The sequence below is a fragment of the Etheostoma spectabile genome, chromosome 17, assembly GCF_008692095.1.
Source record: "Etheostoma spectabile isolate EspeVRDwgs_2016 chromosome 17, UIUC_Espe_1.0, whole genome shotgun sequence".
In the NCBI taxonomy this organism is placed as follows: Eukaryota; Metazoa; Chordata; class Actinopteri; order Perciformes; family Percidae; genus Etheostoma; species Etheostoma spectabile.
In genome coordinates this window covers 10,058,469-10,078,382 of record NC_045749.1, presented here as the reverse complement: position 1 = coordinate 10,078,382, position 19,914 = coordinate 10,058,469, and the positions used below count along the sequence as shown (strand labels likewise).

The window sequence follows — 19,914 nt, the reverse complement described above, 5'->3', positions numbered from 1 at the left end:
ATGTCATTAAAAGCACCTACCCATGTGAAGTCATTCCTTCTAAGCGAACACAGTGACTCTGACTGCAGTAGATGTGATAGAAATGCATGAAAGTTCTGCAAATTAAGCTGTGTTTTGTTCCGGTGTTGATACTGCAAGGAGTGCTTCGGGACCATTGTCATGGGCAGCTCAACTTTAATAACAACAACAACAATGTTATAGGCACACAATGCTAATGCTAAATCGGTGGTGTACTCTTTTAAAAAGCTCCCTTCAGAGGCACAGAAGACTTTCTATCTCATGGACTCACGTGACACGTAAACTGATCCCCATGTGTACAACTGCTGGAGAGCACCTTTTGATAAAAAAGCTCTTAAAACACATTAGGCCTATCTTACTGACACAGTAATCCATCACTTAAGTCAACAGGTTTATCACAACTTATTTTTTTTCATATTTTTACTGGCATGCACATTTATCTCAAAAGCCAAATCAAGGTCACCCAACCAAGTCCTTCTCCACACTCCAAAGAGCTTATTCACAGCTCCACGCTCCATTTGTCTCTTGTAAAAGAAAAACAACTGCAGCAGATTCGTAACTCCTACCTTGACAGATTGTATGATACCAAGCCCACAACAGGTGAAATTTGGCTCAGTTTATCAGCTGGTGCAGCATTAATTTCAGACCCAAGTGTAAGCATCATTAGGAATCAAAATGCACCCTTCTGTTGAAGGAAAATATGCACATGTGCCGGTTCACAACACCAGACTTTGATGTGTCCGCCCATATTTCTGAGACTGAAGTGTTTGCTGAACTGTATCCAACTGCTGAGACAATACTGGCCTTTGAGATATACCATGCTCTCCAGTAGTGACGCTCTCAGGCTATAGAGGAAAGCTGATAGCCAACTGATCCTTCAGCTGACCGAGAGCCGAGGATTTTCGGTTTAGCCATCAATGTGGGGATAAAGGTGATCGATTAGAATAGAACAGTGGGATTTAAGGCTACAGGCCTCATTCACCGGCACAAATTACATGAACTACAACTACACGTTGTGGGACATCTTCATATTAATTGTAAAATAGAAAATAATCTGTTATCATACCATACTCTTTGTTGAACAAGCCTCTCATTTAAACATGAATCTGTGTTCGGGGTGACTGAAGTCAAATTCAGACTTGGATCCACAGAATGAGGCATTCCTCTGGTTTGATTGTCTTGGAAAACATACCCCAGACACCTGACATCATCCCTCCTCTTTGTCTCTCCTCTTGGGCTGACCAACACACTTTAACAAGAGCTGTGTGCTGTTCAGCACCACGAGGCCAGTGAACCCCAGATAGTGGCACTCTGGTGCTGGATACCAAACAGCCCATAACGAGATAGCTCACTTCTCGCTGTCAACCACACCGGGAGAAATGAGGTTAAATGGCACTATCTACACAATATCGGAGCCTCTTCTATTTATATTAATGGAGCTGACAGGCTCTATTCTTTGAAGAGAGGCAGTGTAATTCTTGGAAATGGTTATAAATAAGTACTCAGGTGTTCACAAGGATTCCTATTTATCAATTTTGCATAGTTTTGTATTGTTTTCAAAAATCGGAGACAGCTGTTTTAGATGAATGATGTGTTTCATAAATGCATCTCAATCTACAATCCAAACATACTTCAGATGATTCAGTGCGGTGAAAACTGCTGTTAATGATTGTGGAGGACCTGTAATTTCTTTGATGTAATGACCCTTTAAACCTTTAAACAGCATGGAGAACTTGTTAGAATAGTTTTCAGACATTTTGAAATTACTCCTTTAGGGAAATATCTTTGATACTAACAACCATGGTAACTAATCTACCTAATCTCCCACCATCTTTTTCCACTGAGCTATTTTGTTTGTGTGGGAAAAGTGGAGAAGCTGTATGTAACATCACCTTTTAACCACTTACACTGGAAAAAACCTCAGATGCAAAATGGTTTCCAGTCTTGAAGTATTATAGTAACAAGACTGTGTAAGAACTGCGAGGCTGTAGGCACAGCAGTGCCAACGTCAGCATGCTATCATACTGATGTTTAGCAGTATATTATTTACAATGTTCACCATCTTAGCTTAGTATGCTAACATATTAATCACTTAACACAGTTAAGTAAAGCTGAGGATGATGGGAATGTGGTTTTACAGATATTTGGACATAAACCAAAGTATTGGACAAATTGATATTCAGATCATCACCAAAGTCATTAGGATTCATCCTCTGGGCACCATGAATGTCTGTAGGGCTACCAAATTTCATGGAAATCCATCAAAGTCTTTGAGATAGTTCAGTCTAGACCGATTGACTGACCGACCGACATTGCCATCTCTAGAGGCCGGCGCTAGCATGGCTAAAAATCTCTTAGTCCACAAAGAATTTTAAAAAAGCCATTACTCTTGCTAAGTTCACAATTCAAACAGAATCATAATTTCTCGGAAAGGACCTGGTTCTGAATGATTACTCACCTAGCAGCTGGATCCCCCTGGTGAGGCCATAAACGTCAATGAGAGCCCACACAGGCCCAGAGACATGTACCCCGCTGAAGAACAGCATTGGGCTGTAGTCGTTGATGCGGTAAAACACCCGGCCCTTCTTATCCACCCAGAAGGAGATGACGTTTCCCTCATTGGAGAGCTCCTCTGGCAGGGCTTTTGCCCAGAAGCCACTCTGGGAGACCAGGTCGGGGCAGGCATACTTTGGCAAGGTGTCTGGGTTGATGCTCGATGGGTCTTTGGATGTAAAGCCAAGACGCAGAGCACCGCTCCAGCAGCACTGCTTTTTAGTGATCTGGGGAGTACATAATTTTAATTCATGAGCATATTCAACTTAGACAAGGCAAGGCAAGGCAGCTTTATTTGTAGAGCACATTTCAGCAACAGGGCAATTCAAAGTGCTTACACAAAAATCAGTTAAACAGATAAACCAAAGTACAACAGTTAAAATCATAAGCATTAAAAACTATAAAAACACATGAATAGACAGTTAAAAACAAAGTAGAAACATTAGGACACAAAAACAGAATAAAGTTACTGTGCAGCATTAGAAATTTAAAGAAATGAGCATTCATTAAAGAAAGGCGCATCAAAAGAAAGGTCTTCAGCCTGATTAAAAGAAATGAGAGTAACAGCGGATCTGCAGGTTTCTGGGAGTTTATTCCAGATATGAGAGCATAGAAACTGAAAGCTGCTTCACCCTGTTTGTTCTGACTCTGGGGACAGAAAGTAGACCTGTCCCAGATGACCTGAGAGGGCGGGTGTTCATAGTGTAGTAGCAGATCAGAAATGTATTTTGGACCTAAACCGTTAAGGGATTATAAACTAGCAAGAGTACTTGAAATCAATTCTTTGAGACACAGGAAGCCAGTGTAAGATTTCAGAACTGGGGTGATGTGATCCAGTCTCTTGGTCTAGTGAGGACCCGAGCAGCAGCGTTCTGATCAGCTGTAGCTGTCTGATTGATTTTTTAGGGAGACCTGAAAGACCGTTACAGTAGTCAAGTCTACTGAAGATGAAAGCATGGACCAGTTTTTCCAAGTCCTGTTTACACCTAAGTCCTTTAACCCTTGATATATTCTTAAGGTGATAGTAGGCTGACTTTGTTATTGTCTTAATGTGTCTGTTAAAGTTCAGGGGTCGGGTCCATGACTACACCAAGATTTCTGGCTTGTCTGTTGTGTTTAAAATTGTTGTTGAAGCTGAGCGCAGACTTTTAATGTTCCTCTTTTTTTCCAAACAACTACTCAGTTTTCTTCATTTAATTTCAGAAAGTTTGGCACATCCAGTCGTTAATTTGTTTGATGCACTTAGTCAGTTTTTGAATTGGACTATAGTCCCTGGCGATAAGGTTATGTAAATTTGTGTGTCGTCCGCATAACTATGGTAACTTATTTTGTTTTTCTCCAAATCTGAGCCAGTGGAAGCATGTAGATGTTAAACAGAAGAGGCCCCAGAATGGAGCCTTGCGGAACTCCGCACGTCTATTTTGTACGCTCAGATGCATAATTACTATAGACACAAAGTAATCCTATTCTTTAGGTAGGATTCCCCAGTTTAGTACTAAGCCAGAAAGGCACCGCATTTTCCAATCGATCTAGTAGTATGTTGTGGTCGACGTGTCAAATGCAGCATCGAGATCAAGTAATACTAAGATTGAAATTTTGCCATTATCTGGTAAGGTGGATGTCATTAAAGACTTTGACAAGCCGTTCAGTGCGTGGTGTGGTCGGAAACCGACTGAAAGGTATCAAAACGTTGCTTAGTGACAAGAAATGGTTGAGTTGTTGAAAGACTACTTTTCAATGATTTTACTTAAAAACGGAAGGTTTGATATTGGCTATAGTTGCTCATTAGTGACTTGTCAGGTTGTTCTTTTTAAGAGTGGCTTGATTACTGCAGTTTTCAGGGCCTGTGGAAAGATTCTGAAGAAGAGATGTGTTCACAATCTGTAGAAGATCAGAAGTCAAACAATTGGAAACATTTTTGAAAAGTCCCGTTGGTAGAATATCAAGGCAAAGGTCGAGGTTTTCAGATGTGAATATGTCCTCCAGGATGTATGGTTGATCGTGTGAAATTTTGTCATATTGGAATAGTTTTGCTTGAAACCCTGTGGGCAACACATATCCTGAACTTGATATGGAGGCACTGACTGTTAGTCTAATCTAAACTTAAGGTATTTACATTTACTTACATCATAGTTGTTACATCATTGTGTGAACTTGAGTATAAGCTAATATCAGCATACTAACATGTCCGTAATGACAATGCTGACATGCTGATATTTAGCGGGTTTAGCAGGTGTGACTAATAATTACTTAGTTCATTAGCTTATTTTAGTGTGTGAGCATGCTAACATTAGCTAATTAGCACTTAACACAATATTCAGCTGAGGCTGATGGATATTGTCATTAGTTTTGAAGGTATTTAGTCCTTAACTAAAGTATTGGACACATTTTGACCTAATGATGGCGATGATAGCTGCTAAGATATTATACACAGATCAACCTTGCCACCAACGTCCATAGCATCAAGCTGGGATTTTTGCATGGCTAAAACTAAGACGAGTTACCTTGGTATGGTTATCACCTGCAAACGATTTTTGTCTTATTTTGAACCTCTATTTACTTTGCATTTACCGTGCCAGATAACAGTATTCCTCACATGGCAATGCTTGCCCTGCTCTCTCACTTTCGAGACATAGATGGCCTGATAGGTGAAGTGGAAACTTGTTTTAAGCTGCTGCTGCTTTTGGCCCACACAAGAGTGAGAGAGAAAGGAAAGAAAATCAAAACAGTAGAGGAAAAAAGGGTTTAAAAGATTAAAAGAGAGAATAAAAGTAAAAACATAAAGAAAATGAGAGAGAAAGGACTTTTCATCACAGTGACAATTGGTGGCTTCATTTTTCAATACTCTACTGTACGTACTACCATTCTAAAATATAGTATGTGCTAATGTTCATAGTGCAGTATTTTGGTAGTGTACAAGACATTGTTGCACTGTATAGTTTTGTAAAGTAATGAGTTTTACAGGAAATGATGAAAGCCATCGGGATGACTAGTTTTGGTGATGCCTCGACAGGATGATGCAGGTCTTGACTCAGCCTAAAGGGGTTCAACTCGCAATAATGACCGGCTGGCTCTACATTATTCTGCCTATTACATGGCTTGTTACATGGCTTATTACACATCTACGCATACAGAGCTTACCAACTAATGATGCCTGTGTCCTGGTCTGAACGTTTAACTTTACCGCTGATGAGAACCGCTCCAGCGGAAGACAGGTCGCCCCGGTGAGTGAGCTAACTAATGCTCTGTTTGCATTGTTGCCAATAGAGATCCACTTATCCCCCACCCTCTCTCCCTTTGTAATCCGCTGATCAGCGGTATGAGTGCCATATAAGCACAAATATTGATTTAATAACAATTTTTATTATTTAAAAAAGGGTCCGCCAGAGTCTATGATCAAAACTCCGTTCAACTGTCTGTTATACTTAGCAACGGGCATGTTACAAAGAAATAGCAGACCACAGAATGCCAGGATTGACCAATCAGATTCAAGTATTCAACCAAGCCGTGTAATGAACAATAATATACAACTAGGACAGCTAGTGCATTATTACCTTCAGCCGTACTTGCTCATACACAGCTGTTGGTCTGTTGCTAAAGGTGATGGCGTTACAGAAGCTGGCCTGCCTCTTGACGGTCCTCTGGGAAATGTCCATGACAATCTGCGAGCCCTTGGTGCTGGGGTGGAAGAGCAGAGGGAAGGAGGACAAACTTCCACACGGCTGGATGGGCAGGCAGCGCTTGGGCTTGTGGTGGCATCGGTGAGATGTGGCAGGAAATGGTCCGTTCAGAGAATCTATGTGAAGAAGGAAAAAGTTGTTGGTTAATTTAGTTCATGGGTGGGGAGAAGAAAATTAATTACTGAATAAAGTCTTCTTGGGGCAGAGTACAGTAAAAAAAAAATACATTTTAGATTGAATTAGAGTATTAGATTAGTTTGCACCACCACAGGCTTCACTTTAACTACTGACATCGTGAGGTGGACTCAGGTTGTGACTTGCTGTCACGCATAATTTCCTCTCACTTACCTGCTGCTTTAACATCCAATTAAGTCAAATATATTAAAATAATCTCACACTTGGGCTCTGTTTTCATTTTCTCAAGGTAGCACAGTGCAACCACACACCTACGGTACTGTTGATATGAAAGAACAACGTGCAAGTTAAATTACATGCAAAAATGTCCTTGGATGGAAAAAAAAACACAAGGACAGAATTGCTCCCTTGGTAACGTAAGTAAGGAGAACAATGAAGCTGTGCACATACAAAATGCTCTTTTTTTAGTGAATGGTAATTTCATGTAACACCAATCAGGTTCTGCTATTCTACATATTGCCAAATTTTAACTCAACAGTTTGTTTCTCGCTGTGCTGGAACACATTTGTGCAATAATTGGTAGAATGGAGGAAATGGAGCATGAGAAGTAGGATAAAGAAAACAAAAATGATTAGCTAACATGTAAGGTACTCTAACATCATCTCTCACAGCTGAATTAGTGTAGCAGAAAGCACGCTTTGGGATCTTATATAAGTTCTTGATGTGTATATGTTCGTTTGGCTGATACAGTATATTCCAAGCTACTCTTAAAATAGCGGTGCATGGCTGTTACAAGTTATTTCCAGCTCTGTCTCATGTTTTAAGGAGGGCATATCAATCACAATATGTACACCTGAGAGTCAAGTACACGCTGCCTTATCAGAATGGAAAAAAGAAAAGAAAATTACTGCTGCTAAATGAGATTCAGTGACATTTATTGTGTTTTGCTGGTCAGAGGAAGTAGCAGAATAAAAGCAGACCCAAAGGAGAACATCTGAGTCATAATACGCAGCAGAGTTTTGTAATTTGTTCCCATGTGAACATGTGTGAATCAGGACTGCTCCCACATACCGTAACCTCACAATAGAGCAAAACATCTTTTTTTTCAAATCTCATCTGACATTTTTGTTTTTAGATGATAAAGTCTTTGCTCAATGTCGTCATGAGCCTGATTTCACACTCACTCCCTTTATTAAGACCAATTCTCCCCATTTGTGGTACCCCACTTCTCGCCACGGTCACTGTGGCATCTTCTCATAGACACTGGGTTCTCATTAAACGTAATGCAGGTTTATTCAGAGTTGATTGATAAGATGTACAAATTTAATCTCACTAAGTGATTTGATACAGATTTCTGTACTATAATACTTGAATCTTCTCTACAAAGACATTTAAAGGTCTTAAGGTACCATACAATCCAGCCTTTGTGCCAAGATTGAAAGTCAAATAAATAATTCAGGACTAATTAACACTTCTTCATCCTTGAGAACTGCTTGTATTTTCACACCTACATTTGGACGACTGTGCAGAGCTGCTTGTGTTTGTCCGTGAGAGAAGTATATGAGCCCCTGCTGACAGCTATTCTTGCTTCTCTTTGAGTGACCTTGGAGTGTTACGGTGTTTATAATGTACCCTGAAGACAAATCAATGAACACAGGATTGGCAATAACTTAAAATGTGACTTAGGTCTGTTATAAATTCTCTATTGTTCTGATTTCAGGGCAGAGAAAGAGGATTGAGGGATGTTAAAACATCTAATTTGTTGAGTTTTAACTAGAAAGAGTCTTTTCCCTCACATCACAATCAGAGAGGCTTTGCCAAGGGTTCTGGGCTCAGTTCAGTGTATTTGTTAACCTCTTTGCATGCTCTTGTCGCTGCAGAACAATGCGGCATTGTACTCTGTGCACAACAGTGGTCTTAAATGAAGTCATAACAAATCCTTCAACCATATTGCATCCATGATGTCATGTCAGACGTGATGTCTTCGAGAAAACAAAACAAGACTGTATTGTACTCCATCAAGGGCCAAGCAGAATAAAGTATTTCCTGTAAGGTCTGAAAAAAAGAAGCAACACCTCCTAGGGCTCATGCTTTTCCATAGGACCAAGACACCAATATCTTCTTTTGCACCTATATCATTTCTGCTGCTGTGAAATTGAATTCTTCAGTTTGTTTTCTATTTTCACATCCCAGGCATTTTGTAGGGGATTTAAAGCATTCAGAGCACACAGAGGACTATGCAAACAATGAATAAAGTTAAATAATTGTAAATAAATGGATAAATACAAATACCGTATTTGATTTTCTGTAAATTACAGCTGGTTGGAGCCAAAAGTGCTGATGATACAGTGGCTGTTAAAGTGGGTTTAAAAAGTCATGCGACCTGACAGAGACATCAGGGTAAACAGTCACCAGAGCCTTGTAATGATAAAAGAGAGGCGCCATGACGAATGTCAGATGAGCAATTTAAGGAGGGATAATGTTACTTAATGCACCACCGCACACAATGTGACTGCCTTTGCTGTCATTATTTGGAATGGACACAGTACACAGACAAAAAGTGGCCCTGGCCAGTGTCACCTGGGCTTTTATGCTCTTTACTTTGCGTTTTATCCCCAGGCTCGACCTCACTAAGAAGCCCCAACAGACCCTAATGTGGTGTGACGTTGGTATAGAGCCTTGGTGGCCCTCTCTCCCAAGACAAGCACTCAAAGGTAGCATCCTAAAGAGCCAAAGGGCACGTATATGGTTTTAGCTTTTACAAATATGTCATAGCTTGTGTTGTTTTCAGTAAGAGGCAAACAAAAGTGAAAACACTTATAAAATTTTAAAACATCTACCTGTAAGTATTGCTGTGTATCAGTCCTGCTACTTTTCCAGTGCTGTTTATTTTTTCATTTTCATTTTCATTCATGTTTGCTTGATAGTCTCGCCATGTGGTTGTTTCTTTCACAATTAATATTGTGCTTTGTAAATGATAGAAGATAAGTTTAGTGTCACAAGAGAAAAGTCAGAGCGTCCCAAAAATAGAAATTAGTTTTATTTTGAGGTGATATTACGGATTTTATAAGTTTCAACTAAGAGACATAAAGCAGAGACTACTTTATCCAGCTTACCTCTCACGCTCTGACCAATTAGGTATGCATATAACGTGTTTATGTATTGTAATGTAAAGTTTTAGCTTCAGTTAACATTCATTTTCATTATCAATTAATCTATTGATTATTGGTAGATAGATTGTTTAGGCCATGAAAACACAATTTCCCAAAGCCGAACAGGACCTCTTTGGGGGTCTTGTTTTGTCCGACCAACACCCACAGTCCAAAACCCAAAGATTGTCAGGAAACCAGAAAACATTAATTTCTGAGGAGCTGGAACATGAGAGTTCTGGCATTTTTTTCTTTACAAAAATATATAAACCATTTTTTTTCTGATCCCAATGCTACATGTAATCTCAACATGCCAAAGCTTTTAAAACACTCATCACGTAAAACTAATTGTCTTTCTTGAAAAATGGTTTAACCTCTGTGCTAACATTCACACTGTGATGTCTAACGTTCATTGATACAATCATGCCGGTTTGCCAAATGGGGAGCGCTGAATGATTCATGAGCCCGAGCTGGACAGGGGCCCTGCAACATGACAGGGGTTACATATTCAGGGCCCTGAATGAGCTCTTGTCAGAGGGCCAAGGGTTTTTAGTAGTGTCCCTGCCTGCACCTGTATTTTTATTTCACCCCAGTGGCTCTTAACAGTGAAATTGGAAAAAAAGACTATATAAAATACAGCCCATTGAATTAACTGCCATATGAACCACAGGAAAGCAAGCAAATCCTTGGTACCAGGGAACATACAGATTATTTTTTAAATTACTTAAGTGATTAACTGATTATTAGTTGCAGGGTAATTTTTTTGCAATCAATTAATCAATTATTGACTAATTGTTACAGCTCTGCAACCAATATAATCAATAACTACCCTCTTTTAGACTGATACTTCTACTGAACAACTATGGTGGAATCGTTCAAGTTGTCAAAATATATAATAAACAATTATAGATATAAAGAAGTCTGAATAAAACAACGAGAATAATAGTAAATAAAGTCAAACACACTTTATAATTCATGCTTTGGTTTTAAACTTATAGTGTTTGGCACATAAAATAGACCCACGTTTAATTTCAAACTGTATCTTGTATTCTAGAAAGCTTCTGCAAGAAATGTTAACGTTCACTGAAATGAAAAGATTAATAATAGTAATAATTAATAAGGTCCATTGCACCTGTTAACTAACATCATTTGAGACATGTAGCCTATTCATGATCAATTGACAACCAAAGGACACAAAGTAGGCTACATAAAGCGTCAAACAGACATTCATGAAGCATGTGAGCGTTTCAATTTCAAACAAATAACAAACCAATAGGAAAAGTTAGGTACCAACTTGGTTGAATTCATCCTGTCTGATTTATTTTAATTGCCAACTTACTGTAAACAGGCTTCAAGAAGAAGCAGAACAAGACCGAGAAACTTGCATCTCTTATATGTTTTTATAAAGGCTAGGATGTTGTTATCAAATTTTGATGTTTATGATGATATTTTCTCCTTTTCAGAGAAAGTCGTGACTTACAGAAGATGGTAAAACTTGGCTACTTTCACTTCTTATTTATTTTAGGCAACCAGGACGCGTACAATTTCTATGCACACAGGCTTGAGGCACGCCTCCAACTCGATTACATCTACGTCTTCTGTTATAATAATGACTGGATTCATTCATTTTAAAGAATCAATAGCCGTGAAGTCAACTGTCCTTACCGTAGAAGGTATTCCTGGTGATCTGACCTCCCATGGCTAGATGCAAGGTGCGTTCACCTCCTCTCTAACTACCAGCTGGACCCACAATATTCACATTCAGCTGCGCGTCCTCAACGGCGACATTATACGGACACGACGCCGTTCCCAAAAGAAAGTCCCGAGAGTGTTTCAGCGACAGGTTGTGTCTAAAGCCTCATCGACATTAAGCAGCAGGTCCAGCACTCAGCGGCTGCCTCCAGTCCGTGCAGAGATCACGCTGAAATCAACATGAAAGGTGGTAGTGGAGGTGGGACTTCCCGGGACTATTAACGCTGTAGCTACCAAAGAGGGGACCTCCAGAGTCCAAGCAATACATCACCATCATAATCTTCTTGACTGTCAGAGGACACTCATCTCCCTGTAAGATACGTTTAATAGGCTACCTTTGTAAGGACTCACAAGGTCCTTGCCTCTTCCTTTCCTTCTTCCTCTATTCACATTCTTGATAAAACAGGGCTTTCACCCGCACCTGTTGAAAGGAGAACATGTTTGCTGCCCCCACCTATTTTGTTACCCTCTTTCACTTTCAAATTACAAGGTAAGGTTAGTCTACATTTACATCCATATGCAAAAGCTCAGAAATTCCTAAAATCCCTTGAGTCACTACATAGGAAAATATAAGTGCAGGGAAGAAAAATTCTAAAGTGTAGTTATTTTGGCAGAAACTGCACTGAAACAGTCTTCCAGGACCCATCTGGAAACAGACAGATAATACAGAGTTGTCGCACTGCTTGGTGTTTGTTCCAATCACGGATGGTTTAAAGCTTTGTTGGTTTATGTTCATCTAAAGACAGTAACTTTTCACAACACAGGAGCCTAGTGTTACAAATCAGCTTGCAAGAAGATACATGTAAGATACATTGTGAGTTTTTGTCTTGGCAGTGAAGTTTTCACAATGACCAGGCAGAGAAACCACTGGCTTCAGGCTAAAGGTGATACTGGAGCTGAGAAATTGGACCTGAACAGCAAGACTGTGTAGAAAATTAACTTAACAGTTTTACTTTCATAAAGGCTGATACTTGGTGTTTAGGGTTTAGTAGCACATCTATGTAACTAAATAATTCCAAAACCAATTATTTGTTTAGAAAACATGTAGATGCCAGAAAGCATCAAATCCCCTTGTTTGCAGACAAGACCAATCATTTTATCTGTCCCCCAAGGTCTGACAAAGTAAGAGTTGATCCATCCAGTGTGTTTCTGTGTTATGCCAACCAAGCTAACTAGCTACCGCTAGCTGGTAACTTAAGGAAAAGTTTTCTGATTTTCTGTACTTCCGTACATGCAGATGAATTATGGCAGTACCTGGAGGTCCACATTTTTTCTGAGTTGTTAAAAATCGGCAAATTTACCCTTTTAGTGTTTAGCTTAGTCCAGAGCCATTGCAACCATATACAACACTGGCTTGGCTCCACCCTCTTGTCAAAAACATCACATCCGGGTGCAAAAAAACAAGATGGTGATGCTTAATGGTAAACTTGAGGTTTCAAAATAGCTGTCAACAAACCAATAGGTGTTCTCACGCATTGTACGTCCACTTTTTTTTTTTACAGTCTATGGTTGTTCACTGCAATCGCTAACTTTAACTAACAGCACTAGCATTGATGACAGAACATAATTTACCGTGACACTCGCAAGGTGGCACAAGTTACTATGCAATTTCTACAAATTGTCATTCCTAACCTGACAGAAGCTTGTAAGGTTATGGCACATATTGACAAAGTAGCCGACTAGTGTATTAAAGAGATATGTTGCTGATTTAATTTGGCTCTGTGTCATGGCAGTGTGTGCAGATGAATTGTGTGTGGCTTTGTATTGTGGCACAAGTGCATTGAGCTCCAAGCAACTAATGCCTGCCAGATGACTTGAAAGCAAATGTACGTCCACTGACACCTCGGCTGCACCAAACTCCATGCACTACTGCCACGGAGGGAAGCAATACACATAATTGACACAGACCTGGATTGAAATCTCATACCCTTACAGTGTGAGCTGTTCAAAGTTAAACTACTGAGATGATGTTGATGATTAAAATATACAGTAATGCAAGTATTTCATATCAAGTTCAGGGATTGCCCAATTTTTTTTTGAGGACTGCCACTGGTCCACAGGCCGCACTTTCCTACACATTGTGCTCAGTATTTGAAAAGTTCCCATTCCAAGATCACTCGATGTTGGTGCAATGAAATCTGATGGACTTGTGATCTCCCATCAAATAAATATACCTCTAAAACAGAGTTTTATGTTTTACCCGTTTTCTTTAAAGTGAAGGAGCAACTTGTTAGGGCTCCAGAGGTTCAGAGTTGGCGCAATGGCCCTGGTACCCAGCGGGCACCTCGCAGGATGTGCCTTGTCATCGAAGCGTTTACATAACTTGTGTCGGCAGCCAGGCCTGTGAGACACTGTATTGGCTCAGTACCATTAACTATATTCTCATGTTGTTTATACAATCTGATTGCAGTTTGCTTGACTGTCTGTAAGCAATTTGCAATGAGGATAAAGTCCTGCGACAGGGGGGGAGTTTCTATGAAAAGTAGTCAAACTGATTTTATTTGTCACAGAAAATTAAATTTACTAAAAATATTAAAGCAAAAAGTGTAAACAGAACACTTAAAAATGTAAGACATGGACCCTGTAGCTATCAGAGTCGTGCTTAATGGAGTTTGACATGCCACCTGATCATCAGGCTGTCAAATTCTGATGGGCTGTTCGGTAATGCAAGGAGAAGTGTTGTTCACCGTGAAATGATAAAATATGATGCCTTGTATCCTACAGTAATATCAAATAGGATGCCACTAATAATGCACTGAGGAACGTTGCCGAAGATCTGGCAATTGCAAAATATCAATTGCACTTTTGCTTTAATTTGTCTTGAATGCCATGTTGAATAGCGTCACATCAGAAGAAAGCCTATCATTACATTTCTGATGAGTATGGATACTACCCATACTACATAATCTTTTATAATGATGTAAGATTTGTTGTCACATTGTCTTTTTTCCGTCGTTTTGTGTCACTTTAATATCATTTTGGACCTCTTCATAATATTTTGCATCTCTTTATTTTCACTTTGTCGTTTTGTAGTCAGTTTGCATCTCTTTATAGTAATAGTTTTGCATCTCTGCATTGTCGCTTTGCCATTTTGCAGTCAGTTTGCATGTCTTTAAACTGGTTCTGCATGTCTTTGTAGTAGTTTTGCATCTCTTTATTGTCACTGTCATTTTGCTGTCCGTTTGCCTCTCTTTGTTGTCACTTTGTGTCTTTTTGCAGTCGTTTTGCATCACTTTGTAGTCATTCGATTGACTTTCTAGCAAGAAATGCTAACTGGACAGTGTGCCTAGGGACCGTAGAGGTCGGGGTGACACCTGGCCTGTGCCGGGTATGACGATTTAGTAATCCATTCACGGATTGAAGTCACATTAAGTTTTCAAAATTGGCTCAGTTTGCCTCATTTTAAACACTACCATATTCTCAGCACATTTAAAAGTATTATAATAACCTAGTCCTTTGTGTAATAGCTTTGGCAACTTTGCTTTCACTCAGGATTGGATATACAATGTATGCCCTGACAGAACAGACTGACACCTCGTTCCACAGTAGATTATTTGTAGATGGGCGCCTGTCAGGCAGCAGCTGCCTGGTGGGGTGTGCTGGAGTGGGGCCTCTGTGAACGTCTTGATAACCTTGTTTGAGGCAGCCGTTTGCACGTTTCTCTCTTAGGGGGTGATCCATGTTGAACAAACGCACCATTCAACTCAGAGCTTGGACCCTCGCCCTGCAGCCATATGCAAAACATTACAAAGCAACACAAGAGCATCATATGATCCTCAGCAGGGGAGCGTCAGCAGAAAAGGAACCCCACCCGGCAGGCATGTATCAGAGGTGAAATCAAGTTGTCACATAGCATTTGAAAGTGATAGTGGTATAAGGAAGATGCCAGGGACAAGTTCATTGATCATGAGATTTTCATTAGGACAAGTGTAGCAGAAAAGTCTCACACACAACATTCATCTAGAATGACCAGAATAAAAGTTAATTATTAGCAAAGCAAGAAATAATTTTGACTTCAGTTGATAGAAGCTCTCAGTGTATGCATTGCCAAAATGTGCAGATAAACAAGCACACATTCAGCTGTTACACAACACAAATAGGTATACAAACGTTCACTGTAGTTCATTGTCCCAGTTAACTGCATTTCTTTACTTCTTTATTTCTTCACTTTGATAGATAGTTCTGTCCAGAGGCTTCAGCTATTTTTAAGCAAAGGGTTGTAGATCTAACAAGAAGAACATAACAGCATTATGAGCTTGGTTTAGTCTGGCATTCAGCAGTGTTCAGTGATCCAAAGACTGTTTAACTGAAGAATCATCGCTGACATTATATGTTTAAAGGCCTGAGGGACTATGAATTGACTCACTAAGGAGCCAACTTCTCACTGTATCCTGTAAGATAAAATAGTGCAACATTCAGTCATCTTTCTAATCATTCAATAACTCTCTACTTTTACCATGTGGTCCACAGCAGTGCTACCATGCCTTCCTCTAAGGGTAATTGCTGTTGACATGTGGATAAACACGCCCAACAGCACGGCTTGACACTGACTCCTGGGTGAGGACAAATGCTTTCCATATAGGGTAACTGAGAGGCAGGACCACAGGGTAGAAGTAGGTAGTGGCGTCAAAATATTTGGAGTACATATATTTGATTGTTATCACTGTTTTCAGTGATACTGTCTACTGTTTACTGGGTAAATTTAAAGTTAAGAACATTTCTTCATGGCACACTCTGTATGGCTGGCAAGATGAAATTATTAGGTGCATCATTTTTGGAAAAAAATACATTTTGAATTAATGAGCAATTGGCACCACTTGATATGGTTTTATCATTGCCATTCGTCCCTGCATTTATCTCAGCAAGTAAAACAACTGGAATCTGTGACACAGAAATGAAGACTGGATACGTGACTTGGACTTGACTGCAAGGAACCCTAACTTACTTCAAACTTGTCTCCTTAAGACTTGGCATAACTTGACACCTAAAAGCACATTCAACCTTTGAGTCTTACAATTTGTTTATGTGAAACTGCCTCTTGTGTGCATGTGTATTTTGTTCTCTTTCCAGCTCTTTGCGGTAGAAAGGAGATAGGGTAGTTTAGGTCCTGATGTTTGCACTCTATTTACTCAAAACTGTCATTCTGTCTCTCCATAGCCTAATTTCATTTTAGTAGTGGTTTTCTGTCTACTTCGTACATATAGTCTGACTACAATCTATTGCATGCCTTTCTGTCCTTTGAGAAGGGTCCCTCCTCTTTATTCGTGTCTAAGGATAGAGGGTATTCTATGCTGTGACAATTTTAAAGTAATTGGAGACATGTGTGTGTGAGTCATTAAATTAACTTGGTCTCATTAATGTTAAAAAAAATACATTGTTCACTTAAGATGGTTTTGAATGACAACAAAAGGAATAGTATGACATTTTGTGAAGATGAGAAGGTTTTTGTACGGATTGACACAAACGAGATATATGGTGTTGATTAGTGAGCTTTAGAGGTATTGGTAGGTAGATTTTGTGACCTTTAGATGGAGCCAGCCAGACGAGCTGTCCCCCGCCTTTGATCTTAGCTCGGCTAACTTGCTGCTGGTTGTAGATTCATGTGTAACGTACTGATATGAGAGTGGCATCTTCTCATCAAACACCACATCAGAAAGCAAATGAGCCTATTTCCCGGACTTTATACACTCACCTATGGGATTATTAGGAACACCATACTAATACTGTGTTTGACCCCCTTTCGCCTTCAGAACTGCCTTAATTCTATGTGGCATTGATTCATCAAGGTGCTGAAGGCATTCTTTAGAAATGTTGGCCCATATTGATAGGATAGCATCTTGCAGTTAATAGAGATTTGGGGGATGCACATCCAGGGCACAATTCCACCACATCCCAAAGATGCTCTATTTGGTTGAGATCTGGTGACTGTGGCGGCCATTTTAGTACAGTGAACTCATTGTCATGTTCAAGAAACCAATTTGAAATGATTCGAGCTTTGTGACATGGTGCATTGTCCTGCTGGAAATAGCCATCAGAGGATGGGTACATGGTGGCCATAAAGGGATGGACATGGTCAGAAACAATGCTCAGGTAGGCCGTGGCATTTAAACGAGGCCCAATTGGCACTAAGGGGCCTAAAGTGTGCCAAGAAAACATCCCCCACACCATTACACCACCACCACCAGCCTGCACAGTGGTAACAAGGCGTGATGGATCCATGTCCTTATTCTGTTTACGCCAACTTCTGACTCTACCATCTGAATGTCTCAACAGAAATCGAGACTCATCACACCAGGCAACATTTTTCCAGTCTTTAGCTGTCCAATTTTGGTGAGCTCTTGCAAATTGTAGCCTCTTTTTCCTATTTGTAGTGGAGATGAGTGGTACCCGGTGGGGTCTTCTGCTGTTGTAGCCCATCCGCCTCAAGGTTGTGCGTGTTGTGGCTTCACAAATGCATTGCTGCATACCTCGGTTGTAACAAATGGTTATTTCAGTCAAAGTTGCTCTTCTATCAGCTTGAATCAGTCGGTCCATTCTCCTCTGACCTCTAGCATCAACAAGGCATTTTCACCCACAGGACTGCAGCTTGTGTATATATATATATATATATATATATATATATATATATATATATATATATATATATATATACTTGAATTAGACTTGCCTTTGAATACTTAAAAACTGCACCATTTGTTAGTACAATGATAATGTAAAAGCGTTAATCAAAACCAGTGACATTTAAATAACTGTTACAGTTATTTTGCCCACAGCTCCATCTCAGCCTTCTCCCAGACTGCTGAAGTAATGCTGCCACAAAACAGCATAAAATGTTTATCACATTTCTCAAACTAGCTCATTTCCCATAATCAGGTGTAGCAAAACAATTGCACTGTGGGTTTATTCATTATCCCAGCTATATCCCTGGGTGAATTGTAAAAGGCACTGACAGTCACACCAGTCCATGTCACCAGAGCAGTTAGTGAGGAAAATAATGAGGTATTCAGGGAAATTTTAGGGATATTTTATGTTTGTCTTCTTTTCTTTCTCTAGATTAGCATCAGCAGTTTGGGAGGTGGCAGTGGCTGACTTGCCTGGTATCAGTCAAAACTTCAGGGTACTTCTGACTTGGGTGAGTAGAAAATGATAGATTTCATCCTTAAAAAATACAATTTGAACACAACTGTTTTTTTAATTTGTTCACATACAGTACATTATAAAGTACTTTTTTGCACTGTATTTGTTCTCAGAGAAAGCCTCCCCCCTCCCCACACTATAGGCTGCCACTATACAAAGACAGAGAGAAGTAACCTACAGAAGTCAAGAAAAAAAGAGTTTGAAGTTTGAAGCTGTTAGCTAAACTGTGTATCAGATACAAACAGTGAAACGCCTTGCTTTTATGTTTTTAGGTAGGATAATAATATCACAGATTTCACACAAAATCAAAAAAACTAAAAAATATTTTGCTCATCAGCTTTCTTGTCCAAATTAACTGTGAATGTGCATCTCAAATTAATCTTTGATTCAAATACAAGCTTGTTTTATTCTTGTGTGACTGTCCATGGGCTTTGCAGATCATAAGAAATATTACTGCATGTGTTTGTTCAAGTGTTGAGTGGTATGTTTTATTTTTATCTTAGGAACAATCATTTTGTGTTGATTTACTGTAACTCTTGTGGTTTGATCAAATTTGCTTTGTTTCATTGTTTGGCACCCAAAAGACCCACTGCTGTGTAATAAATATAATAATAAAGATAGGTTAACTCCTAGAAAAGAAATCCAAATAGACTTCTTTTGGGTTATGAGAAAAACCCATCTCATTTAACCTTGTTTTACTGCTGACAGAAGTGCAGCATTTTCAGACTTTAGAAACATGAATCATACTTTTTTTTATATGTAATTCTCTTAAAATCAGGAAAAGTCATGAAGTATCAAGGTGTTAACATTTTTTTCCTAGGGCCCAGGCTCTCCAAGACCCCAAAAACTGAACATCATCTTAAACGTGTAAATCATATTTTCTCCAAGAAGGAGAAGGAAGATAGGTATATATTTAGTTTCTTTTTTTTAATTTCTTTATCTTAATTTATCCACAAGCACCTTCTTTTAAAATCTTTGGATTTGTAGAAGAAATATCTACATATACAGAACATTCTGGCAGTTACTCTGTGAGGCACATTAGTTCCCTTAAGTGTTATAGTAAGTGTTGTAATTGCTGCTGACAGTAAATCTGCAGAAATATGGGACAGTATAGGTTTGCCATCATGTGATGCCCTTATCAATAACCATATATGATTGCTATGAAGCATTTATTGCCGCTTTTGAAAACAGCATTTCAAAGCAAGCCTTCCATTATTTCCATTACTATGGGGAGTTCAGATGATTACAATTGATCTTCCTCCAGAGATGATAAAAAATCCTAATTATTATAGAAATAGGATCACTGTAGCCATGGTTCCAATGCTAGTCGATTTTCATCACATATCCATTGTGCAACTCAATATAGTTTCCCATACAAATTTGCAAGAATTCAAAAAACAATGTGATATAATTTTCTTGTGGAACATAATCTATGCTGACCTAGAAATCCATGCATATTAAAATGGCAAATGAATAGCGGACAGTGCTGA

At 39.3% G+C, this 19,914-nt stretch overlaps 1 protein-coding gene across 1 annotated transcript in view; it reads right to left on the bottom strand.

The window, feature by feature from the left end:
• Positions 1-11,568, bottom strand: part of LOC116705416 (E3 ubiquitin-protein ligase NEURL1) — a 33,149-nt gene extending 21,581 nt beyond the window's left edge. The window contains exons 1-3 of the mRNA XM_032541589.1: positions 11,201-11,568; positions 6,126-6,367; positions 2,477-2,798 (exon numbers count right to left, since the gene is read on the bottom strand). Of these exons, the coding sequence (XP_032397480.1) occupies positions 2,477-2,798; positions 6,126-6,367; positions 11,201-11,234 (598 nt within the window). The 5' untranslated portion in view covers positions 11,235-11,568. The remainder of the gene's footprint in view (positions 1-2,476; positions 2,799-6,125; positions 6,368-11,200) is intronic.
• Positions 11,569-19,914: the final 8,346 nt, after the last annotated feature.